This window comes from Zonotrichia leucophrys, chromosome 7, assembly GCF_028769735.1.
Source record: "Zonotrichia leucophrys gambelii isolate GWCS_2022_RI chromosome 7, RI_Zleu_2.0, whole genome shotgun sequence".
NCBI lineage: Eukaryota > Metazoa > Chordata > Aves > Passeriformes > Passerellidae > Zonotrichia > Zonotrichia leucophrys.
Genome location: NC_088177.1, coordinates 15,961,730 through 15,984,636, shown reverse-complemented (window position 1 = coordinate 15,984,636; position 22,907 = coordinate 15,961,730). Strand labels below are relative to the sequence as shown.

The 22,907-nt window shown below is 44.8% G+C and overlaps 1 protein-coding gene across 1 annotated transcript in view; it reads left to right on the top strand.

Annotated features, from left to right (window-relative positions):
* TMEFF2 (transmembrane protein with EGF like and two follistatin like domains 2) overlaps nucleotides 1-22,907 on the top strand; it is a 125,072-nt gene that overhangs the window by 79,079 nt on the left and 23,086 nt on the right. Inside the window, exons 6-7 of the mRNA XM_064717784.1 lie at nucleotides 13,322-13,470; nucleotides 14,596-14,655. Of these exons, the coding sequence (XP_064573854.1) occupies nucleotides 13,322-13,470; nucleotides 14,596-14,655 (209 nt within the window). The remainder of the gene's footprint in view (nucleotides 1-13,321; nucleotides 13,471-14,595; nucleotides 14,656-22,907) is intronic.

Here is a 22,907-nt window from a genome sequence, read left to right as displayed (position 1 = left end):
ATTGTCTGGAGTTACTTATACTTCATAGTGTTTTATTACCAATACACTTTGGAACACTCTGGTAAATAATTCAGCCTACACAAAGAAATTGGCTATATTTTCTCTATACATCGAGGAAGTCTGTCGTGTAGACTATATATCATGGCTCTAAATGTTCTCAGATAAATGCAAGCCCACATTGTATTCCATCTGTACTACTCACCCAAGCAGGTTTTTAAGGACCCTATATGACACATCCATCTCTTATCCAAAAACTAGAATCTCTAACATTTGGTTTTGTAATAAAAATGACATTTTTTATCTTTTGCAATTACAGCAAAACCTGCTGTGTGTCCAGGGAATAATACTCTACACAATCATAAAGCTTATAGATCTTTCTTTTCCTTGTGCTCCTCTTTTCAGATGCTCACCCAAACTTGGTTTTCAGAAGGTGAACTTCCAACTTAGGGAAGTTAAAGGAAGTTATCCCACTGACTTCAGTGAAACAAAAGTTCTCTACCAGTTTGATAACTATGGAGTAACTTCTCAGTAGCCTGTGGAGCCTTTTTGCTGGTAGAAGGGAGAACAAACTCAGTTGGAGTGTGAATGCTCTGTCAGTCTTACAGGGCAAAGGAACAACTTGGAAATTGTGATGATAAAAGCAGAATTTGCCTTACTGGCTGCTTCAGTTGCTTCAGAAGAAATATTGATTTGTGAAAAGCCAAAAAAAATTTCTGAGATTTTTGGGGGGTTTTCATGTCTTACCATACCATGCTCTCATAGGAGCAAAACACAAATTCTTCTGAAATTCAAGGGGAGGAAGGGTTGTAAGAGACATAGACATCATTTGTCTTTGCAATTAGTAGTCTGTCAGCATTAGAGTTGGGGAAAAAAGCTGCAATAATTTCAAAAGCATGGCTCAACACTGACCGATTTTCTTGTTAGGTTTCCATGGCCAAGATCCCTAACTCTGTTTGTGTGTGGATGGGAGACATGGAGAGGTGGGTGGTCAGCAGGGAGGAAATGTAAAGCTGACTTGCAGTTAGTCCAGCTGGCTGTTTGCTGAAGAGTGGGGAGGAGCTGCAGTGGCTGCCCATGTTCAGGGAGGATTTTGGGGACACTACCCAAGGGGGGAAGGGAGGTTGGCCTCTCCTGGCTTCCCTCTGCCAGCTGAGAGGGCTGGAATGGCTCACCCAGTGTGAGCAGGTGAATTAAAGGTTGCTGTGCCAGGGGCAGCTGGAGGATGTGGTGGTGCACGTGTGTGGCTCAGCATTGTGTGAGGCAGCAACAGCATCCCTCTCTCTTTTCAGGCAGAAAAGTGTCTAGATACAATATATACACCTCATAGCATGGTGGAAAGCCACCATTTCATGTGTCTAGATCAACAGGAGAGCAAATGAACCCGCGGTTTGGGGTTTTTTTTTACTCCTCTGCCACCAGCTATGACCGGTGTAATCAGTCCTGGGTAGGAAAGTGTCCCAGCCTTTTGAGCACATGCCTTGATCTGCATTGGGAGGAATGGCTTTGGCAGCCTGTTTTGTGCTCCTGCTGTAATACAAGGTGTTGTGAGGACACCCAGGTCCTGCTGCTTTGTGAGAGGGACACAGGAGGGTCCCTTTGTGCCCTGCAAGGGCAGCGCTGTGCACGGGTGCTGCCCTGAGCTGTTTGAGGTTTGGTTTGTGCCCCCACAGTGATGTTGGTTGTGTAACCCCATGGCTGGGAGAGCCTGGGCTCACCAGGCTGTGAAAGTGCACATAAGGGATGATAATATGGTAATGCACATCAGATATTAATGTGCATTGACACATAATCGTCTGCGTACATCAAGGCATTACAGCATGAAAGAGCAAGTGCAAAGGCCTTGCAGAGCGACGTGCTTTTGCACCTTTCTTCTCCCCTTGTTCTCTCTTAGCCTTGTTATTTAAAAGTAAGCTTCCCTTCCTCCCTGGCCCCCCATTTAGGCAGAGTCATCCCCCAGCAGTAAGGAGAGCGGTGCCTTCCTGACGGCCTGTTTAGGCGCAATAAAAAAGCCAATTGGCCTAATGCGCAATCAAGAAAAGAGTGACATTTATTGCTTTGGTTTTATGATGCTGTGAACTGAGCAAGATTTGGAGCCTTACAGTGCCTTCAGGGGGCAGGAGATCACCAGCAATGAATTGTATTTATACCTTTTCCAATTTCCTACTAGCGTTTTAGCAATAAATAGACTGTGTTGTTATTGAGTTTTATGTAAGTATGTTTACGAAAGCAGGAATACAACTTTGTAGCTCGGAATTACATGTGTTGGCTAAATAGATCAACAGAGAGAATAACTATGTAAAACACTGGGAAAGCACTTACCAATTTATTATCAAATGTCTTAATGGAATGCTTCATCTCTTCCATCCCACTTTATGTTAACTATTAAAATAGAACTGCATCCATTGCAGAAGGTCGGAGGCTCCTTCACACACCCGTGTAGGAACATCAAGGCCACGGTTTGTTCACACATCTAAACCATTAAAAATACATCCCATGCATTAAATATGAGCCTGAGGAAAACTCAGTGGGAGCTGACGCACAGGGCTGACCTCAGCTCTCACAGCCCCTGCAGAGTGGCAGGTGTCCCTTCCTCACAGAGCCCAGCTCCTGCCCCAGTCCCTTCCCATGTGTAGGCTGCAGCTAAAAGCCTGTGTGAGATGTCCCCAGACGTACAGATTTAATTGCTGTGTCTCAGCCTGCCCATTTGGTAATGGAGCTCTCCCCTGTGGAACAGCACAGGTGCCCCAGGGACACCCGTCCTGGCCAGTGCACAGCACTTGCTCCTTTCAGGGAGTCGCAGGTGGATTCCACTGATCTGTATGCCAGCCCTAAGAAGGTTGCTCTCATCCCATTAGTTTGCTGGCAAGGACATGTCCTTGAGATGGCACATTGCAGTCATTGTCTGTCTTCCTTTCCCTGGCAGCAGCGCTGTCCCTTGGGGCTTGATCCCAAAAGCAGCCAGCCCATGGTCACCATGAGGCAGATCCCCAGCCAGCAGGAATGCCTGCTTTTGTACAGCAGCTTTTACCTACAGCCCTGAAGGCTCTGAGGAAAGGAGGGTTACTACTGCACCCTCCTTCTTGCCAATGCAGTGATCTGCTTGGGTGCCAGGCTCATACCTGTGGGCTGAGGTAATGTGAGGTTATCCTGAGCACAGATAACCTTTCTGCCTGTGCAGGAGGTGCAAACAATGCCTGTAGGAAAACTTGGAAGTATCCTCCTAAAATTTCATTGAATAGCAGACTGGATTGTTTTTGTGATTGAAGAGAGCTGACCAAGCAGGGTATCCTGGAATGTGTGGCCAGTTCAGATGGTGCTGCCTCAAGCAGGTACCCCTGGCTAGGGTGTGGTGCTGATAACACCAAGGTTGTGGGTCCAACCCCTGCATGGGCTGTTGTACCTGAGGTGACCCTTGTGGGTCTCTTCCACCTCAGAGTGCTCTGTGAATCCCTGAGGAAGCAGGAGGCACACGTGTTTAAGGACACAGAGGGGTTTATGGGGAGAGCTGGGCTGGGCTTGCTGCACATGTGGAGGCAGACTGCACATTGAGGAATTCCTTTACTACAGCTTTTGCTCATTTTAGGAAGGTCCCTATCTCCCTTCCCCACCAGCAGTGGATAGCTCATGTGAGCAAAGGCTGCGGCTGGCAGCACACTGGTCTCTGCTAGCCAAAAGGCCATCATCATCCCTTTACTTTCAAATCAGAGTCCACTTTCAGAAGTAACTTCTAGTGTTAACAGAAATTTCAGCAGAAATTTGTGGTTGGTCTCAGAGCTGCAGTTCTTTGTGAGCAGATGGATCCTTCCTGCCTGACAAGGCCCATGCCAGGACCTGCTGCTAGATACTGTCCCATGCTTCCCACTGGATCTTGCAGAATTCCCACTGGCTGTTCAGTCCAGGGTGAAACTGGGGGATTTGTGGAAACAATTTTCATTATTCTGCTGGCTTCAAGATAGGAGTGAACAGTATCAGCAGTCTGAGGCACACAGCAATAAAGTGTTCATGAAGGACAGCCTCAGATGTTTACAGAGAGAGAAACAGGCAGCAAAGCTTTGTTTTAGCACAGACCACAGAGACGTGAAGTTCACCAGGGGCAGGCAAACCATAGAGAGGTATTTATTTTATTCTGTGAGTTCTAAATAAACTTTGCACATTAGATACCTGCAGACACTTGAATTGGCATGTGCACAGAATAAGATTTTTTTTCTCTGGTCACACAGCTAGAACAAGGTTTTTTCCATGGCTCTTCAAACCCAGTCATCAGACTTGTGATTCTGTGTTTGGCTTTAAAGCATCCAGTGTAGCAAAGATTGCTTTATACAACCTAGTATCTTTAAAATAAGAGTGATATTTAGAAGGACAAAAAAAAAAGAGAAAAAGAGATGGACACATTTCTTTTGCCCTAAAGTTGTTAGCCTACAATTCAATGTACTGTTGAGGGCACCAGAGGCATTGGGAAGCCAGGTGAAGGTCATGCTATAATTGGTGCTGTGAATTGTGGAAAAGGAAGCAAAGGTGAAGTTTGTAATTTTTTTGGTCACAAATTTAGTAAAAAAGTTACAGGTCAAAAATTAAAGGCGAATTAGGACTCAAGTTGCACTGCAGGTAAAAGATTTTTTCTCATGAGCTGCGGTCTCCAGGATGACTTCTTGAAAGCTGGAGGAGCCTGAGCCCAGCTCCTCACTGAGCTCTGGGAGGCAGCCAGTGCCCAGGGACTCTCTGCAGGCTGTACAGCAGGGTGTCTCCAGGAGCAGCCTGTGGTTTTGGAGCATCCTCCATGAGCTGCCCTGCCAAGCATGCTCTGAAAAATCCATGGGTATTTTTAAGCACTGCCAGTCCATCCCTGCTATGCAGCAGCACTGTGGCAGCTGTAGCCCAAGCTCCTGGCTCTGTCTCCAGCTACACTCCCAGAGTGTGTTGCATTTGGTATGCAAGGAAGGCCATCAGTAAATATATTCACCACTTTAGTGCATTTTAGCTTGACATATGTCCAGTAAACAATATTTTGGGCTCTTGCAGTTAAAAAAAAAAATCACCTGATTATTCAGCGCTTCTTTCTGTTATGATGCTTTGGGGTCCTTCAAATCATTTTCATTATGCACTACATAATAATAAAAATCTCCATGCAGTATGCTGATAATTCTGTGCATGGTCTCTGTGATTTCTAATTGTTTGAATAACAGGATGCTATTGAAATGCCATGCAGAAACATTGCATCGCCCTGAGGGAATCAAGCTTTTCTCCTTTTACTCCTGGTGAAGATAAACATTTGAACAGTTGAAATAAGTAAAATATCCCAGGGAAGCCACCGTGCAAAGTAGGCATGCTAAAGCCCTTAGTGCAGAAGCAGGGCTGCAAAGGACAAAAAGGAAAAATAAATTAGATAAATAAATAAGTAAATAACAAACATTGAATGGAAAGCACTCAAAATGAGCCGTGCTTTTCTTCTCTTGTGATCTTAAAGCAAAAAGAGAAGCACTATCAGGCCCAGCAAAGAAATACTGCATGCTATTTTTGTGCTGCCATTATAAAATATGTATTGTTTATTGTTCTGCACTGCAGCTAAAGTTTTGCATCAACCTCAAAAATTACAGCAAAATTTGTTTTGAAGGAGACACGCAGAGTCTCTATTCTTTAAGCCTCTTAATGATGTTCTTAAGAGTGCAGTGATAGGATTTCAGTCTCCTGGCAAGCACAGACAGGTTGTAGGGTATGATTCATAGAAAGTGTAAAACACTGCGTGCCAGTGTGCACTCTGAAGATATTTTATGGATGTGTATGTCAGTGGATATATGATGTTCAGTGCATGCCAAAGCAGGCAATGATGCCAGAGGCAGTTTTGGGTGCCATCCTCTTGGGCTGTGCTGCACGTGCTGCAGAGACCACTGGGGGGTACCTGAGTTTGGCCAGACCACCAAAAGTCCCTGTTGACTGCACTGAGTGTGTCAGGACCTTGTCTCTCTGTTAGGGGTGTGATGGTGCCAGCCCATGGCTGCTGCAAGGCTGTCTGAGACCACTGAAGCTCAGAGCTGTGCTTGGAGATGGGCTGAGGGTCAGAAGCTCAGATTGTGTGCTCCTTTTGACACTCACATCAAAACAAAGGTGTGTCCAAGCAGCCTGGAGCAATCCAGTTTTGCTGCCTGTGTGTGCAGGTGGCTGTGTGGTGGGTGATGTGCTGAGCTGGGTACAGAGGTGGCTGTCCCTGCTCCTCAGTGAAGGGCTGTCACAGGCTGCGTGTCTGAGCGAGCTACCTGAGCTCCCAGAGGCTCACCTTGCCCAGTCCCTGCCTGGAGCTCATTCAGATGTCTCTGCATGATGTTGTGTTGAGACATGAAACACCCCCAAAGCTGCCTGGGTAAATGAGAGCTCCCACCAGCCTCCTGACAGCCGTGCTACAATGCCTGTTCCAGTGCCGAGGTGTAATGTTAAGCCTGGCTTCATTTCAGCTTGCCTGCTGATAATGTCAACAAAGATGCCCTGTGTACCAGAAAGAAAAACCTTGATGGTAGAGAAGGCATTTGGGACTGATTGCCAGGTTCTTTATGCAGGCATATATACTGCCAGGTTAGCTTTAAATGGGCATTTAGTGTCCTACTGGGAGGGGCAGGGGGCTTGGAGAGGTCTGTGCTGACATCCAGAAATTTGGGGTTCTGATCACCATGTTCTGATCAGAGTAGAGGAAGATAAGAAGTGTCTCTGGTTGAAATATCATAAATGTACAACAACTGTGTCATTATTTATACACTGTTTTGTGGCAAAGGGCTTTGGGCTTTTCTATGCTGCAAAATTTTGTTGGGGTTTTCATTTTTTTTTTTTTTTTTTTTTTTTTTTTTTTTTTTTTTTTTGTGCCTGGAGAAAATATATAACATTTAAAATTATTACAGAATGGAACTTCACCTTCCCTGTTAAATAGTGCTCTCTGAAACATGGTGGGATCTCACACTTGACCAAATTAGCATATGTGCTCAAATATCAGAGCTCTGACTAGTAAAAATAACACTAGATTTGCATGTTCACATTTTTAGCTCTTGCCTCCTTGTCTCTTTGGTTTTATGCCTTTTTTCTTGACTGACAATTCTCTTTGTGGCAGATTTATTGCTGTTCTGCTGTTTAGACCCTGTAATCAACTAGACACTTGGCTGAAGACGTTAGTCATTTCATTAAGTACTTCTCTCTCAGATATCTCAGGCACAATTTTCTGTTGCTCTGGTTCCAAAAAGCAAATGACCCATGGCCAGCAAAGTCTGAATGTGAATCTTTAATAAACAGAGGTAGTACCAACAATGCTCTCAGGTTTCCAGACAGCAGAGGGCTAATTAAAAGATGCTGAATGGGGAAGGACTGCCGTTGCCATCTCGCTCTGACAGAAATGTGCCTGCATCTGTTCCCAGTGAAACCTCTCCTTTGGAAGCATTGTCTCATTTATCCTCCTTGCTTCCTATCACAGCTACATAGGAAACCTTCCTCATGCTACGTGCAGATACTGTATAGTCATTTTTAAATTTATTTTTCAGTAATACTGAATTGCTGGATAAATAATTGCTGGAAACAAAGACTGAATAGTTGTCTTAGGAGTAAATATAAAGCTTGGAGTGCGTTTCTTTTTGTTATCACTGTGTCACTAATGATTATATTCTATTCATGAACTAAGGAAATAGAATTATAGTATTCTCCTACCCTTCATAGGCAAAGAACCATTCTCTCATTTTATTGAGACTCCTCCTTAAAACGCAGCTCCTCCTTCAAGGGACAGCCCTTCATAGCCATGAATCCTCCCTTCAGTGGCTTGCTCTCTGCAGGCAAAGGTACTCTCTGTGCCCAGCAAATAATACCATATGCTGTTTGCAGAAGCGTGGGGCGTTAGAAGCCTGTGCACTCACCCATGCCTGCTTTATTGACCCCATTAATTTTTATGGAGACTGATTGAACAGGAAGCCAAGTTGGCTGCTCCAGCTTGGCCAAGCAGCCTGGTGCAGCACATCCCCATCACTGCTGGCACATGGACCAGACTGAGGGCTGGACAGTGTTTCTGTGTGATCAGGATCCAGGCTGGAAAGGAGTTCTTTGTGCTCCTCTCTCATTTCCCTGGGAAGGGAAGAAGCACGATGAACAGGTGAAGTCCCAAATTGCCTGTGGGTTCCCTTGTGCTGCTGAGCACCCTCCTTGCAGTTCCTGCCTTGATGGAAGCTCGCAGAGCAGAGTGCAGCAGCACACACCCCACAAGACAGCAGTGAGGCACAGGGAGGTGCCTGCCAGCATCTCACCTGCCTCAGGCTGAGCTCAGCTCTGCCAGCTCTCCCCCAGGCACCCTTCTGGGCCTCTCCTGCATCTTCTCTGCAGAGCTGCACCTCTGCCTGCAGACACTTGCTGCTTCACCCTGCGTGTGACATTCTCATGACAGCATCCAGCAATGTCATCAAGCAGGGTTGCAAGATCCACCATGAGGAGGTAGCCCAAAATCCCCTCAGGAGGTGCCCAGGCTTGCCCCTTCAACAGTCTTTTTTGTTTGCTTTGGTGGTTTTTGCTTCCATGAGCACCAAAGTAACCACACTGATTGCTGGATGTGCAACTCCTCCAGGATTATCATCATGTGAAATGAAATGGAATAAAATAAAGTGTCTAAAAGAAAGGGAATGCATTGGAGACTGTCACAATGGCCTGGAAGAAAAGACATAAGAAAATGAGCCTTGTTTAATGATTGATTGTGGTGGCTGTCCAAATTTTTATCAATTAACATATGAGCCCATTGCTTGAAGATACAAAGGGCCTGTGGAATAGCATTCCTTCCTTTCTCAGAGGAGCTGCAGGGTATCTGCTGACATCTTGGAGGCTCCCCTTCCTCACAGAGGCTTTTAAAGCTGTGTTTCTGACTGCAGAAGGCATGGTTAAATCTTACACGTGTATTCTGTGTATGCTCTTGGGTACAGTTTCATTCTGTGACCCCCTAGGAGAGCTCATTGACCTTCCCACAGTGTCTTAAGCACCAGGAGTGCTCAGTCAGCCTTTCCATTGCCAGGCTTTCTTCAGTGCTACACTTGGGAACACAGAAAGCAAATAGATTTATTGATAGAACTATAATCAGAAGTCATAGGCAGGATGATAACATGGTCAAATGATCCAATTACTTAAAATTCAAGGCATACTGAAGTGCCTCAGGGACTGGGAAGCTGCAGACAGACAGACAGACAGCCATTGGACACACCCTTGGCAGTGGGATGGGTACTGCATGACAAGGGTTAGGGGGAGGCTCTCTTCAGGGTAGGGCCTTTCTGAGTCCCACAAGAGCTAAGGAACTCTCTGTGCCCAGAAAATAACACCATTGGTACTCTCACCAAACACACACCCTGAGCCAAGCAGGGATTCACAGTTTGGTTCTTGTTGAACACAAGAGAGTCCCACTCTTGCATTTCATAATGCTTCAAGAAGTGAAGGCACCTTTACAGGTTTTCATTCAATCAAATGCATTAAGTGCTGTTCATTATGCATTTATTACTTCACTGGTGGATCCCACTGAAGTCTGAGCTGTTCTCAGAGACTGCATTTGCCTGGGCACACACATTTGGAGTACATGCCTCACCTTTTTCACTGCAATTTTCCCTTTTGGAATTTGACTGCATGGTCCAAATGGGCAGACTTTTGCTTCCTCCAGTTTGAAAAAAAGATGTTGGAGTACCATAAATTTTCCTGATAAGAGGAGCACTATAAATTAAAAAGAGCCAGCAACACAGGCCCATTAATCTTCCTGATGCAATCCTGCCTTTTGCACTTCCTGACATATATTTGATGTGGACTTAATTGTGCAGCCTTAGAGTAGGATTTGAGTGTCTAAATGCAAAAGCAGTAATAAACTTGGATGCAAGCTAGAAGTTGTCTGCTGAAAAGTGTGCAAGGTGTGGATGATCCTTGCAGCAAAGAGATTGGGGCAGCAAGTTTGGTGTTTTATCAGCATCCCTGTGGCTGGCTCTGAAAATCAGGCTTCACACAGGGGATCCTATAAGGCTTTGGAGCATATGGTGTCATCCTGGGGCAGTTCTGTCCTGCTTCAGAGGGATCTGACCCCAGCACAAGCACCACAAGTGGCCCGTGGTGCTTACATGTCATATCCTCTTCATGTGGCTGCTGCAGAGGTTTGCTTGGAAAGAAAGGTTGGTGTCATGGTTGAAATTTTAGAGTGGGGTACAGAAAAACCTTGGTTCTCGTCTCAGTTTTGCTGAAAGAGGTCAGGAAAGTCATTTTGGGTCTTTGTGTTTTGGAAGGTATCAGAAGATGTAAATAAATGCCTAGTGGGCTCTGAAGCAGTCTTTGAAATTAGTGGGAAATAGGTCTCTGAGATACCAGAAATCCCACACAAAGTGTTTGCATGCATCTTTAAGCATTCAAACACCTTTAAAAATATGTCTCTAAAGTGTCTAACTCTGAGCATAGGTTCCTGCATCCCCCAGGTATTCTTGAAACTGCATCCAAAGTTGCTGAGATTTCCCCTGAAGAGCACCCTTTTGTTGTAATTTTCCCGTTGGCTTAATTTTCTCTTGACTGGAAACATAATATATATTAACCTTCACTCATTTTTCTGTAGCAAAATGTAGAGAAGTGAAGCTGTTTCTTAGCTGGTTTATTACAAAAAAAAGGAGCATATGGCTGATTGTGTCCCATCTGAAATGCAAATGGTAGAGCTACGTGGAAAGAATTGCTATTACTTGAGCAGTAAATGTTTCCTAATGAAGTGAGTTTGACTAAGGTGGGAAGCTGGAAATGGCTGCAGGAAGAAATGATGATGGTTAATATTTCAGTGGAGCAGAACATTCTTATTCTGCTGATAAGGAGATTCTTGGGAAATGCACTGGATTTTTTTCCTTATATTCTGTATGTTTATCAGTGTGGGGAAATTGCTACACACAGGGAGCTAGACGCTTTTCTTCGAGTTATGAAATCATGTAATTTAATTTATAACCACAGCTTTTCACCACTGGCCTCTTTTTAAACTGGAGTTTTCTGTATTTAGTGAACATTTGGGGTAAATAGACCTACCCAGTGTAAAAAAAAATAATTCTAAGAGATGGCTGCTGGTTCCACTGTTTTCCATCACCCTGGTCACATTCCTGGAGGCCAGAAGCCAAAGGGGGTGATGAAGACATCTGACCCAAGCTCTCCAATTTCCTTCTTCCTCTTTCCACCCAAATTTTGTGTATATCCCTCTACACCTCCAGTAGTCAAAGGTGTCCAGATGTCTGCTGCAAATGGGAGGTGGACTGACTTTTAAACACTTTCTTAAATCAAGCAGCGAGGCTGGAGGCTTGACATTTCCATTACTTAGCTTTGCAAAGGGAGAGCTGTGGAGCTGGCACTGCCAGGTTCAGCACAACCAGTGGGCTGGAGATAGAGCATCAATCTCATGGCTCTGCCTTAATGTCAGAAGGAGCCAGGAAGAGTTTGGATAGCAGCATGTGCACAATTACGTGCTCAGAAGAGCTGGAGCAGCTGCCAGGTTAGACCTCTGGCTTTGTCCCCAAGCAAGATCACGTTGGGTTTGCTGAGGCTGAGCTGTCTGTTAATGGCACAGTTGGGGACGGAAGATTAGCGTGCCCTTCCCCTGCCGATGCCCAAGGCTGCCTGATGTTGCTAATGATAATGAAGTAGGAGAAACCTAAAGGAAAGAGTCTGCAGCCTGCTGTCAATGGAAACAATTAGGTTTGTCCATCTTGGAAGCAGCGGTGAGGCTTGCTGGGATCAGGATATATCCATGTTAGTGTGTTAGTTCAGATCCAGGGCAGACTGTGGAAGGGAATACGTCCCTGTGCTCTGGTTCACATCACAGGGCAGCCCAGGAGCTCACAGACTGGATTCTGGAGTCTCTGGAGATGGTCCTAAGCAATCTGAGGATGGGGTCACCACTGCCCTGTCTGCATTTGTCCACACTGTGCTCTTGGACATGGGAGCCTTCACCCCTCACAGAGCACAACACTGGGACAGAAAACCTGCCTGGGTAACACCTGCATGTAGCTTTTTGCTGGCTGAGTTATCCAGGTGCTTCAGAAAGTGCTTGTGCACAAAGTCTTCCCTAAACCAGCGTTCTCCTGGCTTTAATAGTGAGTAGCCTCTCTGTGTCCAGAGCTGGGGAGACCCCACCAGCCCGAGGCACAGAGTGCAGTCACATCCCTGCTCCAGTCTCAGTCTTGGCAGGTGGTTTTATCCCAGTGGGGTGAAGTGAGGCTTCAGTTTCAAATCTGTTACAATCAGAGTGCCTCTAGGTGCTGTAATTATTTTCAGAATTAAATCATAAATCAATATAAACCCACATTTATATGGTCTCGGGATCTCTAGCTGGTCAGAGTGATCCCAAGTTGCATTACAAAGTCTCTTTTCCCAGCCTGGCAGTTGAAGAAGGAGTCAGAGCTCTTCATTTCTCTGTCTCAAGGTTGTTTATTGTATCTTATCCATAAAATTTTTTCTCCTGTCCAGCTGAGGTCCACTCAGAAAGACAGTCAGAGGTATTCTGCCCACCTCTAGGGTGGTGTTATCTTTTTATACTAAAAACTATGTGTACAATATTTACAAATCCTTTCCAATACCTCTCACCTATGTTAGACAGTGAGCTTCTACTCTAAACCAATCTGTAAGTGCCAGCATCACAGCTAAAGATGGAGACCAAGAAGAAGAAGGAGAAAGGCTGGACATGCCCAGGTTCCTCCATCTTGCCCCCTGAACCCCCATTCTAAAAACCCAAAAAAAATTATTTTTCACCCTGTGATAAATTCACTATCATTCTACTTAAGAATCATTCTGCAGATCTTCATATAAGGTTGGTAATTTGCTCCATGGGTCATAATCAAAACCACAAGGATCTTGGGCTCTGTGCCAGGGTCTCTGAGCCCCCTGGCAGGGGTTTTGGCAGTCCAGCACAGCCAGAGGGATGTCCTGAATTCCGACAATATGGTATTCCATACAATGGATGGCACCTGAACTAAGGAGAATTTGTGATTCTTTAGTTTGCAGGAGGGCTCAGCAGCTTGCTTTATCTGCATATCTCTTTGCTTTACAGGGGATTACAAGTGGTAATGCTGTGGTACAGTTTTCCATGTAAAACACACTTCTTTTATCTTTCTTTTTGCTTGCTTTTCTGTGCCTTTTGCCTCTCCCTGCATCTCATTTCCATCAAGAAATACAAATGACCTCTTGACAGAACTTTCTGCTTTCGTTATGTTGATTTGCATTGTACAGTCAGGATAATACAAACACTTATATTTCTGAGATGTATTTATGATGTCTTGAAAAAAGTTTCTCATATTAGCCTCTTCTTTTTTCTCTTTCTATATCTTTTCAGGTGTGTGTGCAACATTGACTGTTCTCAAACCAACTTCAATCCTCTTTGTGCTTCCGATGGGAAATCTTATGATAATGCATGTCAAATCAAAGAGGCATCATGCCAGAAACAGGAGAAAATTGAAGTCATGTCTTTGGGTCGATGTCAAGGTAACTCTCATAACAAAACTCATTTCAAAGAATGTTTTCAATTTTTGTTCAGGGAGAAAAAAAGAAACAGAACCAGGGCTGGCTTCTTATTGGGTAATTGTTATATTTCCATTAGACTGCTGCAGTTGATACTGTAGAGCACAGGCTGTGGGTGAGAGGGAGAGCCCTCCATGATGCAGACACAGTGAGGCATGAGAGGGGGCACCACTCCTAACCCTGCCCAGAGCAGCAGCAGGGCACTGCCCAGCCCTGCACTGGGTTCTGCATCAGTCACCAGTCTCCTGCCCAAACAGCTTGCCCAGAGCTCTGTCTGCCCTGCAGCAGCTGGAGCAGGACAGTGGGAATGCCCCTCAGATACATTCTGCCGCCCAGGATGGATCCTCTGGTGCTCCATTACCTGGAGCAGCATGAGGCAGTCTTGGAAGACACTCTGAAGAGGTGCTCCCAAACACAGTGCTTGGGCTGGCTCTTCAGGTGAGCCTTGCTGAGCCCCAAGATGCCCAATATGCCTGGAAGGAGGTTTTCCAATCATGGCTCAAGGCTCTCTCTGTTCCTCCATAAATACAGTGCTTCTCTGTGCCCATCACTACTACATCACCTGTAACCCTTCAGCTGACTTTAAAAACCCTGTTTTTCTCTAAAATGAAAATGAAGAGAATTTGCCTTTCAATAGCTCCTGTAAATAAAGTGTCTGCTGAGGCTCAGACTCTCAATAGCTTTTTTCCTTAGCTTCTGACCCATAAATCCTCAGTACATCTACTTACAAGGCCATAGTATACAGGTGTATTAAATACATTCCAGTTTACTCCTGTCTCTTTAAAGTTAACCACCCTAAGTGGCAGTTCATTTCAGGGTACATATTAAAACTCCCCAATTACTTCAAGTAGAGCAGAAATGACAACTCCTGCTTCAGACTGATATATTTATCCCAGCTGCAATCTGTTATCACATATTGTTAGAAAAAAGATCCTGCTGTTTTCACCTGGCAGGCCCAGGAGAGCCTTGCAGCCAGCAGAGATGATGTGTATGCAAGGGAAGTTAGCTCTGCCTGGGCACTCTGGTGGGGGCATGGGCTGTAGTGAGTCCAGGCTCCCCAGGCAACTCAACACATTTCTTTTCACACAGACAATACTACAACAACTACAAAATCAGAAGATGGGCATTATGCAAGGACAGATTATGCAGGTACGGTTCCTATTCTGTGAGAATCACAATTCACGGGATCTGTGTAAGTCTCTTTTTTCCTTCATTTGCTGAGGTGAAGTGTCCTCATCTTCTAGTATGGTTTTCCTGGTTTACTTTAAAAAAGCACTGCCTTTCCATTACTCTTTCTTTTGCTACAAACTCTCTTCTTAATAAATGGGCTTCTTCTATTTTTGTCAACCTACAGCTACTCTGGCCATAAAACACCTGTATGACAGAGGAAATAAGTACTGTAAATTATTTGCCAGAATTAGCAGACATTATTGAAAATTACAGAATCAGTGCACTAGATTATGCATATTTTCGTCATGATATACAGGTTTAAGGAAGTGAAAATCCAGCTCATAGCACTGCTGGGATACCATGAAACGCTGCCATAATAGATATTACCTGTCGGCATTTAACTATGAAGTTAATAAGGTTCTTAAAATGTGGAGAGTTTAATGATAAATGGGTTTAATTTATTTAGAAGCTATAGTAAAATATAATGGCTGAATAGCCCTATATGGCACTTGAAATTAAAAACATGTAAATACTAGTGAGGTTGGGGAGACATTTTTTACACCCTTTGCCTGGGAGGATTGATTTAGAAATTGAACGTGTGTGCGCACGCACGTGCATGCGAATGTTCACAGCTGACACTGAGAACGAAAGCCTCTGGGAAGGTCTGGTGAAAATGGGTCAGGTGATGCATTCATTGCTTCAGTTTCCTGACATGTCTGTGGTTTTGAAGTGTTTAGAGAGAGTAGGTGTGGATGGCTGGGTTTGCCTGAGCTGCATGGCTCGGGTGAAAGCCAGGTGACGGTTTCACAGGCGTGAACATTTCCTGCTGGGACAGTGCTGAGGCAGTATTTAATCCAGCTGGTCATCTCCTGTGCCATCCCTGTGACAGTGGGGTACCCGGCCTTAGAAATGATTGTTCTGTTCCTGCTTAAAACAGTGTGTGATGATTAAAACATAGAGCTCTGAATAAATGATGTCTCAGTCAGGCAGAGCAGTGCAAGGTGTTGGGGGTTGCTGCAGCGTGAAGCAGGGAGGGTAGAAGTTGCTATGGAAAGAAAATGCTGGAATGAATTTCTAAAAGTTCAAGGGTGAGCCATGGTCCAGGTGTTTCCTACTGCCAAGGAGCCCTTCCATTGGTGAAGACAGGAACATGCAAAGAAAAAAGTCTTCAGTGTCTTTGCTCCAAACTCTTGATTACCCTCAGCATTTTATGGGAGATATAATCAGTTTTCTTAAAAGGCTGGAAAGGCTAATGTTGTGTCCTGTGGGGATTGGGGACAGGAGATAAGGCAAGTAGGCCAAAATTATTTATTTTAAGTTAGAAACAAGGCCAAGTAATGTTATCTTAAATCCTTTCTCTTTCTTGCTGGAGAGTTGAGGAAAGCGCTGGCTTCCCCAAGCTGAGATTAAGGCCTGGAGCCCCTTTTTAGTGTGCAGCCTGTCCTACGCTGCTGCTGCCTGGTGGATTTGCTTTAGGATGGCAGGGACCCACATCAGCTCGAGAGGAGACAGCAGGAAGTACCTGAGTTGTAACAAGAAGGGAATGAAAGGCAGGTTGGGGGTTAGGAAGGAGGAGGAGATCACAGTGGTGACAATAGAAAGCCATGTCATGGGTCATGGAGGAGGAGGAGCACAGAAGGCACCTTGAGCTCAAGTGAGCAGGAGGAAGAGAAAAGCTCTTGCTTAGGAGAGGTGATATTTCAGCCCACATTCAAGAGGAGAGGTGGTGGGTAGGAGAAAATTGACTGCAGCAAAGTGTTGTCAGGGGCTGGGAGCCAAGGAGGGCGGAATCTGGGTTACCTGACAGGGCAGAGCCAAGGCACAGAGGAGCAGGTCTGTAGTGGAAATGGTCTCCAAGCACCAGGAGGTCAGAAGGAGTGTGAGAACAGATGGTCCAGTGAGAGATGACAGAGACCTGTGGAAAGGACACATGGCACCTTCCTCCCCACAGCCGTGGGAGTGATGGAGGCATCCTGAATCAGCAGTGAAGTCCAGCAGGTACCTCAGGCACAGCAAGACACCATTGTTGCTCCTTAGAAAGCCACTTCTTGGGGCTTCTGGTGTGCCTCAGGCCCCAGTGGGCTTCTCAAGGGTGGTGGCTGTGTTCCCTAGGCAGTCTCACCAGGGTCTATTCACTGATTTAACCTCAGCTACAATTGCCTCTGCTAGCTGAGGTTAAATTTTGTGGGCACCTATTCCTCTGGCTTGAATTTTTCATTTTTACATACAGTAACAGCATTTAGGGTGATAATTGCTAGTTTATGCAGGGCAATCCACTTGCTTCCAGTGCCCCAAAATGTCTGGGGCATAACCCTGTCAGGAGACCTTAGGGGAACAGGACTGCTGTATCAAAAAGCTGCAGCAGCCTTCCAGAAATAATCAGGAAAAAGGAAGGCAGCAGTATAAAACTGAGGCTCAGTGAACATTCATGCCTCAGCGTTTGCCATACAGGAAGCTCTGTGCCATCCTCGTGTTCTTTCAGCTGCAGAAACATTTGATGGTGATGGCTGTGATAAGAATGTGGTATGTGCTACTTTTTTCCCACCTTTGTATCACCTCAGACAGGAAATGCTGCCCTAACCATGGGGAGCTTTGTGTGAAAAAGCAACAGTTCCTCAGCCTCTGGAAGCAATTTCCCTGAGCCTGCAGCTTTCCACAGAATACCTTTGTTCTCTGCCATTTAACGGCACTAAAAATCGCCGAGACTGTGAGCACCGCACACTTTTAAGAACATTGGCTTGTATGGACAGCCTTTCCCAGGGGAGAGTATAGCAGTGGGCATAATTGATGTTGTCAATTATGCTAATGCAGCCACATGCTCTTTGCAGGGACTGTGGTGGCTGAGCAGTGAGGGTTTTTCCATAACCGCCCCCGCACACCCACCACGGGGGCCCCCAAAGGCAGCAGCTCTGCAAAGAGCCACAAGTCCCAAAAACCAGCTGAGTTTTTCCATATCCAAGTATTCAAACTGCCTGTTCCATCAGCATCTTTGCTCCCTCCTGTTTTTGCCAGCCTGCTGATGCTCACCAAAAACACACGAATCTTTAGTTTGCAAAGCCAAGGGTACTCGTTCCTTCAGGGGGTAAATCTTCACAGTAGGTTTGCATTGCCACAGTTTCTAGGGCTCTTGCTTTACACAGGCAAGATTTATGCCAGCACTCTTAAGTGCCAGACCAATATCACCCAAAAAGTGGTACCCCCTTTTACAAGAAAGCAAACCTGAGAAGAGTGAGCTGTAGGAGCTCCTTTTCTGACCCTGTCCTGCCTCTCCAGGGTCACCATTCCACTCTTGCCACAGCTGCCTGTGCCATTAATGTACACTTGTGCTGCTGTGCAGTTCTGGCCTCTCCTCTTTCTGAAACCCCAAGGTATTTATTATAAATGACTTGGGGAGATTTTTGCTCTTCTCAACAAATGGCAGATCGTTGACCTTGATCAAGTTTGTGCAGAGAAATTTGGTTTTACTGAAAAAATGAATGGGTGCGATTTTTCCCTCAAATCCAATAGAAATGCACTTTATCTTGCAATTTCCATGAAAGAGCATTTTGAAGCATTTGAAGTGTAATGTGTGTTTTAGAATATAGTGTCTGAGCTGAAAGTCCCATGATGGATGTTTTCTTGAATTTCCCCATTATATGCATAAATAAGGCTGTTTTGGTGGCATTTTGGAATTCAGAGGCCAGGCAATCAAGGAGTTCTCATCTGGTTAATCCATTTGCCTATTTATTTGTATTCTTCAGTATTTATAGTCTCTTCTTAAGATCTGGATATTAGCAATTACCCCCCTAATGACTTTATCCTTTCTCATTATCAAATTACAGAGGGGTTTTTTTCAAGCCATTTTGAGCACCATAAGGAATATGTCAGCATGGATGTGCCATATTTCAATGTTATATATTCATGAAAATTGTCGGCGAAGACACTGACAAATTTGATAGACCTATTCCATAATATCATCTTCCAGGCCAGACAAACCTCCCCATATGAGCATTGATTAGATCAAGTCTCAGCAGCTGAATGCCAGCAGCGCAGAGAAACTGGTGGAAGGGGGAAGGAGGCATTTCAGCCCCAATAGTCTCCTCTGGTGAAAAATGTGCATCCACAAGTGGTCAGTCTGAGCTGTATTTTTGGGTTCCTTGAGGGGAGTGCACTCTCCCTTGCTCCCTTGGCAGCAGCCTCAGGTGGTGCCTTCTGGGCTCTTGGGGAGTCCTGGGACTCTCCTGCAGGCAGAGCCTTGGCCCCACTTTGCCAGTGCTGTTGCTATGCCCAAAACTGATAACGAGCACAAAATGCTGCACGTCTGCTCATGGCTGCTCTGTTCCCTGCTCACCCTCCTGGCTCCCCATGGGATTTCAAACCTGCATGACAGCCTTGGATCTTTGTCAGAGCGCTTCTGGCACCGGGACCGTCCTGGCACTCCCGGGGCTGCTCAGGCGAGTAATCCAGCAGATGGATGTGTTGCCCAAGCAAACTCACAGCTCCACCAAAAAGGGCAAAATCCATCTGTGTCAACACATCATCTTCCCTTGGCTGGGGCAGGGCTGTGGGATGAAGGCCATGACAGCCATCGCATGTTACAAGGATCAAGAAGAGTCTCAGACTCTTCAATGAGTCCCTTCAAAAGTCCAAGAGTCTTGGACTCCAAAATAAATACAATTGAGTCACAGTTATCTTCGTTGTCTGTAACAGGCCTGGAGAGTAGCCAGGAATCAGAACAGCAGTTCTGAATTTCTATAGTGACAATTTCTAATTCACCCCCCCTGCCCCGGACTAAAATATGAGAACTTCAGACTAGATTCCTTCTCCAGATCATAACATTTTCAAAGTAGGTTAAGTTTGGAGTGTAAACCACTTGACATTGTCCGTTTAAATTAAATTTTGTGTCTACTGGTGTGTCAGCCATTTGCTGAACTGCTGAAGAATAATAAAGCCCCAGAGCTTAGCTATGGGATATAAACTGGTGCATTTTTGTTCTGCCTTTGTGAACCAGGCTCTCCTTTCTTCTTAATGGAATTAGCAAGTGAGACACAAAGCTGAACACTGTGCAACCATCACAGCTAGAGAGAAAATATTTCTCATCTGCAGCTTTGTAAAAATGTGAGGGAAATTACATCCTTGCATATGCAGATTTGCTTGCCTTTCGATTCCTCAGACTCAGAGGTTCTCACACTAAATAAATAGATTATGTAGAAAGCTTTCCTGCTATTCCATCAAATCACTAAAATTGAAAAAAAAATAGACTTTAATATTTTGACAGCTGTGTGGCAGCATGAATGCTGTCTAGCTGCGGCCTCCACCTGTGCTCACACACACACAGACACACACACTCCAACCTGTGGAAGAACAATGGTACAATTCACACATTTTTTTTAAATTGGGAAGCTTTTTAATGTTGCTTGAAATTCTTGTATGCATTTACAAATTGCTATTTGCATTTTTTGCAAGGTTTTATGAAAATATACTTGAGTTTTATGCGCAGTGAAAGTCCTCAAAAGGTGGTAGATGAGTTATGCAAAACACAGGAAAAAAGCCCAGTCTAGATTCTTCTGAGGGGTTTTCAAACACCTCAGAGTCAGTCCTAGCCACTCTCGTGGCCCCCAAACCTCCACTTGTCCTGGGTGTTTTTGAAATGAAAACCTGCAGCTGCTTCTTTTGTGATTTAACTCCAGGGCTGTAAAAGGTGGAGTGTGGAAAGTCCCACTCAAGCATTTCCTGAGTCGTGAGGAAGACTGGATGTTTTATTTCTAAAATAGCAAAGGCTGGGGCAACAATGTGGTTGCCATGCTATGGGCACTGCAGCACAGGCAACCCCAAGTGCTTTTCTTCTGTAGAACCCTCTCAAATTTACCTTCAGATGCTGCTTGGCTCTATCTTGCTGAAATCTCCATAATTTTTTTGGAATGGGAGACAGACACACTGTCATAGGGGTCACATAATAGCCGCACAAACAAGCCCCCTGCCAGGAAGGAAACTGCAGCACTCCAGAGCTCTGTGCCATGTGATTTAACAGCACTTACTCCTAACAGTCTCTTCCTGAGGAGCGTGCAAAATAAAAACAGCCTTATGGAGATTTTAAAAACAAGCGAGAGGGAGAGAGAAATATTGCTCATTTAATCTGCCAGCCTCAAGAGAATACCTCACTTTTTATGGGAGTTCTCCTCTAACTTTGAATTGCACACACTAAGCTTGGTAAAATGTGCCTTGTTCTTTTGGATTTCTGGGGGTTTTTGGTTTTATAATGAGATAAATTGTGTCTTTTCATTACTTACAATTTCCCAGTGTCATGCTCGTGGAACCTGTAATTGTTAGCATTAAAACTTAAATTAGGTCTCAGGTGAACTGCTAGACATCTCTTTGCCTTAGACTGATGTAGCTCAAGGAGGAAGAACATTTCCATTTGTGCCTCTAAAGCTTAGCCCTTAATTCAGTCGCTAATGAATGTGAATCAAAAGTTGCAGAATTTGTTTCTGCTTTTTTCCCATAATAAACAAATTCAGTATTGTTGTGAGTGAACATTATAAAGAAAGCTATTTGATTTGCATTAAAGCTTGGGAGCCTGAAAATTCAATAAATCCAGGCTAAGAATCTGATCTGTAGGAAACAAACAGGGAAAACAATTCCAACTTGTAACACCAGTAATAGCATGAGCAGCCTAAAAAAATAAAAACCAGACCAGTCTTTTTTACTGCTGTCAGCACCTCTGAAGCATTTAACTCCTTGAAGTGAATTCAGGTGTAAATGATATGTGGGGTGAGGATGGAGGTTGTAATCCAAGTATATTTTTTCATGTGGGGTTTCCATCAGAACTGTGAGAAATTCATGAAGCTTGCTCCAAACCCTTCTGCTTGCCCAAGACTTGCTTGCTGTGTGCCTTACTTGTTGATTTTCCCCTTATGCTATCATGTTAGCAGTCTTCTATAACATTTTGTTCCCTTAAAGGTTATGGATAAAAACAGAAATTCTATGTGCAATTGAGATGAGCAGACCTGAGTTCATGAAGGCATTTCTACAGATTCTTCCATTTGTGTCCCATTCCAGAAGCACACAGGGTTCCATTTACATATGTTTGGTTGTAGGCACACACAGTTTGTGGTGATTGGGAGTGGGGCTGGGCCTCATCCCCAGTGGGCACAGCTGTGACAGCACTGACAGCAATGAGCCATGGAGTGCCCAGGGGCACTGACCAACCACCACAGGGAACAGAGGGCACACAGGTGCCATGCATCAACATGAGGGGATAAAAGGCTGGGCTGAAGAACAAGAAAGAGCAGAGCTTGCAGCCTGCTGAAGTGAGATGGTCTTACTCTCTGTGGGCAGATACCTGAAGCCTTCTGATGTGGTGTTGTGTTACTGTGTATGGGTGAATTCTTAAAGTCTTCTGAAATTGTGTGATGATGTGTTGTGGCCATCTCAGCTGTGACACTTGGTGTTTTTTAGAGCACAGGGGCCCATCTTCACAAGCAAACCTGAACCTTTCAGTACTTGCTGATCTCTTTGCCCTCTGCTCAGTATCTGTGTTTTGATCTGAAGAATGGGCAAGCTGAAAGGAAGGTAAAGCTTGCAGAAAAGAAAGACACCTTCCTGCTTACACATAAAAATATGATCCCAAAACTCAATGCAAGCTGATTTGTGCCTGATTTCTCAACTTGTCTTTAACCACATACCAGCTTCCTAAATATGACCTCTAATGGCAAGAGTAGGCACCCTCAAAAAATAACATTTATGGTTTGCAGTCATGCTAGTTTTTATGTTCTACTTACAGCTACTCCAAAATTTGTCTTTCCTAACCTTTGTTTTCTGAGGTTTATGGGAATGAAACAACATGATCTACAGCCAGTGTTTGGCTGCCATGGATATATGGAATATGCACCATAATTCCTGGCTGCAGCACTGCCATTGTGAAGGGATTTACAATCATCCAAAAAGGTCTCTTTATATCTGACTAAATCACTTTGTAGCACCTAGCTAATACTGCATCTTCACCATTTTCAGGCCCCTCCTTTGAGATAGACCAGCATTAAATAGCAGAGTTCTGTGTGAACTCCAGCTAACAATGCAGGCCATGAAGTGGCTTCACAGACCTGTACTTAAATTTACTGCAGACAGCCCCAGACCTGCTGCACACCAGAAATCACAGGGAAGCTGCAGTTCTCCTCCCTTTGGGGTCTCAAAGGACTGTGCAGCCCAGTTCCCCTGTGGGACCAACAGTCTGACCCTTAGGGTGATGGAGG